Source organism: Cannabis sativa, chromosome 2 (assembly GCF_029168945.1).
Source record: "Cannabis sativa cultivar Pink pepper isolate KNU-18-1 chromosome 2, ASM2916894v1, whole genome shotgun sequence".
Lineage (NCBI taxonomy): Eukaryota > Viridiplantae > Streptophyta > Magnoliopsida > Rosales > Cannabaceae > Cannabis > Cannabis sativa.
Window position 1 is genome coordinate 30,180,006 of NC_083602.1, and position 4,414 is coordinate 30,184,419.

At 30.5% G+C, this 4,414-nt stretch overlaps 1 protein-coding gene across 2 annotated transcripts; it reads right to left on the reverse strand.

Annotated features, from left to right (window-relative positions):
• Positions 1 to 975: 975 nt before the first annotated feature.
• LOC133034916 (uncharacterized) lies at positions 976 to 3,057 on the reverse strand. 2 transcript variants are annotated; one of them, XM_061110435.1, is made up of 5 exons: positions 2,442 to 3,056; positions 2,085 to 2,363; positions 1,685 to 2,004; positions 1,260 to 1,433; positions 976 to 1,183 (listed from the first exon to the last, which is right to left on the reverse strand). In XM_061110435.1, exons 1-5 carry the CDS (start codon positions 2,493 to 2,495, stop codon positions 1,078 to 1,080), a joined length of 933 nt encoding a protein of 310 aa, XP_060966418.1. In that variant the 5' UTR covers positions 2,496 to 3,056; the 3' UTR covers positions 976 to 1,077. The 2 variants fall into 2 exon arrangements, with proteins under 2 accessions (XP_060966418.1, XP_060966419.1); XM_061110436.1 differs by having other exon boundaries at positions 1,020 to 1,183; positions 1,343 to 1,433; positions 2,442 to 3,057.
• Positions 3,058 to 4,414: the final 1,357 nt, after the last annotated feature.

The following is a 4,414-nucleotide window of genomic DNA, read 5'->3' on the forward strand; positions in this document are numbered from 1 at the left end:
GTTTCATATAGAGTGATAATGAAGAGCCACTACTACAAGGAAAGGCCTTTTATCCCGGTTTTTAAGGCTTTTTATCCCGGTTTTCGCTAATATAAAAACCGGGATGTATGCCAGTGGGATAAAAAGTATTTAAAAAACCGGGATAAAAGGGGTACTTTTTATCCCGGTTTTCAGGATAAAAAGTACCCCTTTTATCTAGGTTTTTAGAGAAAAGTGGGATAAAAGGGTACTTTTGATCCCACTTTTGATGAAAAAGTGGGATAAAATGTACCACTTTTATCCCACTTTTTATGGGGATAAAAAGGTGCATTGTATCCCACTTTTTTTTTATATATAAAATTTAAAAGTGACCTTTAATTTGAAATGTATATATAGATTTTTTATTTTTTTCTTTTAATTTTATTACATTTCATTTCATTTATTTTTTTCAATAATAATAAATATAATTTTTATTTTTATAATTATATAGCGTATGTATAAAAAAAACTTAATTTAAAATAAATGATTAATATCATTTTTAATAACAACAATAATAATTTGTAAGTTCAATTCTAAATAACACTTTACATATTATGCATAAATCTCTAAATTAAATACTACACATTGTCTAAAAAAATACAATAAAAGACTACTAGTTAATTTTTATATATCAAGGGAAGCAATTGACTTAACCCTTTGTCGAAGCGGTAAGAGATGATCGTCCTCGGAATATTAGGATAGGCAGCCAAGCTTGTCAATTTAAAAAAAATAAAACTAATTAAGAAGATAATACTTTTATATGTTTGTATTTATAGTAAAGATGAGTATATACTTACTTTTGCTTTTATGGCTTCAATGGGATTTGAATGTTGAAGCATATCACGAATGTAAGTTAGTACATAGTAACCACATTCGTAATTGTATGGTTGCTTTGGACAAGCAAAGGTCCATATCTCGGTCCATTTTTGCCAAATACAATAGCATTTGAACTAATATTTGCATATGCCTTGTTAAAGACATTAAAAAAAATTATAATTTAAGCTTTTAGAATTTATTAATTGATGATTATATTAGAATGAATAACTTAAAGTTCTAAACTTACGCCTTTATCATCTGAGCAATGTCTGACGGGATTTTAGATTTAAGCGGGTTTAAGAATACAACTCTTCCCGATGTCATTGCTATAATCAACATCCAATGCTTGCTGAAAAAAGTAACAATGTTATATTAATATAAAAATAAATATCATAGGAAAAGTGAAAGAGATGTGTGATTCTTACCCTATGTTCCATGGTATAAAATAGTATTGTCCTACATGAGTCATAGTGTTTAACCAAATTGATAATTGATTGATGGCTATCACCTTGTCCTGCTCATTGTTATAACTAAGAAGCTCGACATCATAAAACTTGTATAACTCTTTTTGTCTTTGATTTAAATTTTCCCAAATGCATCTGTTTAAAAAAGAAAAAAAAAATCAAATAGAGTCCTAAAAAAATGGGCAGAGTTTCCCTTATTTCCATAACATTCCCGAAATTTTTTTAAGTGCATAGCAATACAACAAATGGGTAGAATTTTTCCTTATATCTCCACACAGTCAATCAAACCCAGAACCTACTTCCCTACGGATGAATATCTAAGATATTCAAACTCCACTAACATAATATATGACTATATGATATATTAATCAAAGTTAATGAAATACCTTAGTCCAAATAGCATAGCTGAACCCGTAAGTTCATCTTGGGTGGCCACTTGTATGACATCTTCGGAAGTTATGTAGATGTGAACTCGGTAGAATAAGGATGGGTTAACAGGAACCCTCACAAACTCATTTTTACCTTTTACTCTCATATATTCCAAGAACATGGCCTGAAGAGAAATATGAGTCTTGTCAAGTACCTCTGCAATGAATTTCTCATAAGATTTAGTGGAATCAAGATGTTCCACTATCTTCTCTTTTCCTTTACATTTCTCTTTCCCCTTCGAGTTGTTTGAACTATGAAGCTTCTTAATTAGAGAACCCTACATAATTACAAGTAAAATTGTAATACAATTCATATATAATTTAACATTAATGTAAATACAAGTAAATTATTCCATACCTCTTCAGTCAAAATCAATTCCCTAGGCCAAGGAACCAATTTGTTACATGCATCACAAACATAGCGTATTGCACCTCTTGGATATGGGATTTCAGCTTCCCCTTGAATAACTTGTGTGATTTGAACCCGTGCATAATCATTTGTAATTATGTCACCATGATATGAAAAGTAACCAACTGCCTCAATTATGACACCCTCAGCCACAACATTGTCAATGTTATCCGAACATAATTTTACACTTTGACTTACATCAGTACTAACTTTCTCTTTTAATTCATTCTATGAAACAAACCAATGACAAAGTTAGTAACAAAAATAAATGTTATTGTTTTTTCTTACCATAATTGACATACTTACTATTTTCTGCTCAATTTCCTTGTCATATTCTGCGATTCCCCATGCCAATACCATTTAGTATAACTTTTATCGATTCCACGACAAAATACATGATTCTTTAACATGGTAATATTTCCTTTTGATATATTACCACAATCGACACAAGGACAGCGAATTTTTTCAGGATCGCTACAATTCTTTAGGGCAAACTCTAAAAAGTTATTAAATCCTTCTACGAATTGTGGGGTTTCTCTCTTCTCTTCCATCCATGACTTATCCATTTTAAAAATAAAAATAAAATTCCTAACAAACAAGATTGAAATAAAAAACTTACAAGTTGCTAGAAAAATTTAAAGCACACTTAGTAATTAAATATTAAAACACATGTTCGTTTAAGAATCCTAAAAAAAATTGGCCATAGTTTCCCCTATTTCTACAACATTTCTCAAATTAATAACTATCTAACAATGCACGCAAGTAAATCAGATAACAAGAAAAATTAATCAAAATAGCATTTAACAATATAATAATTGTCACCCATCCGACCGCAGTACATTTATATCGCAGAATCTACTTCACTATGGATGAATATCTAACATATTCAAACTCCTCTAATAGCTTTAGAATTAGTAAAATAAGGAGTGTAAATATCAGCGAACAGAACCAACCTTGTCTTAGCTCCTTGAAAGCTTTTCAGAAACTTCACCTTTCTCTCATCATCTGTTGTAATTAAATTAAATTAGAATTTCAGTCAACTCAACTCATTCAATGACAGGGAGAACAAAACTCGATGCAATACGAAAAGCAAAAGCATTTAAAGAAAACTGCAGGTGAAAATACAAAATTGGTACATCGTGGGGTGCACATTAGAATTTCAATAACAGAAAATATTGACTCTAAATTTTTCTTTGCATAGCTCTTCATAGTTCTTTTTCAACAATAGAAAGAGGACATCCTAATATGGTACCCAACCCATTACAATGGAATCATTCCACATGAGTTTGGTCCTTTTGTATAAGATAGATAGATATGGTGAATGGTAATGATACTATCATTTCCATTAAATGGGCGGGGCCCACTAGAGTATGCAAATCAACATATGGTGTGATATTACATTTATAAACCATATAAATATAAATATAAAAACAAAGTAGAATTGAAAGGGTGAAACAGGCCCTCCATTTCATGCACACATGTATGAATATATAATATGTATACATAAATAATTTGGCAACCCTATGTACCTACCATATATACCAATGTTTAAAAAATTGTGGTGGGATATCACATCGGTCACAAAAGACAAAAACCAAATAATGGCTCTTACTATACGCAAGGGAAATGCCATTTTTCATGTTTTATTTATGTAGACTTTAATTGCTGATTAATGACAATAAATAGAGAGGGCGTGGATGATGATGGTGTAATGCATTGTCAAAATATATTTAGATATTCTAAATCCCATTTTTTTTTTTCAGAAAACATATAACTACATAATAGATATATATAGATAGATAGATAGAGTGATTAGAGAGTTGGAGTTGAGTTCATTCCCCATTTGGGCAAACCAATCTGTGTGGAATATACACAAGGAATCCGGTAGCATATACTAATATTGCACATGGAGGTTGCATTGAAATGAAGCAGCCAAACAAGGAATAAGTGTTAATTACTTAACCAAACAAGTGAGAAGAATGAGATTATTATGCATGACAAATAGTCCATTATATATAATAGTGTTGGGTTTACAATATCATCAACAAAAAACTTTTTCTTCACATAATCATCATAATGGAAAACTGAGCTTAGGAGGAACATCACATGTATGTTCATTTTCACATGCCAATATTCTAACTACTCTTCAACATCATCCTCTTTAGATGAGACATAAATATTATTTCTCAGGGTCAAAGCTTGTTCTTACTATGCATTTATATTTGTATGGGGATGTTTCTCTCATGATTTAATATATTATGTACAATTTTTAGGATAAG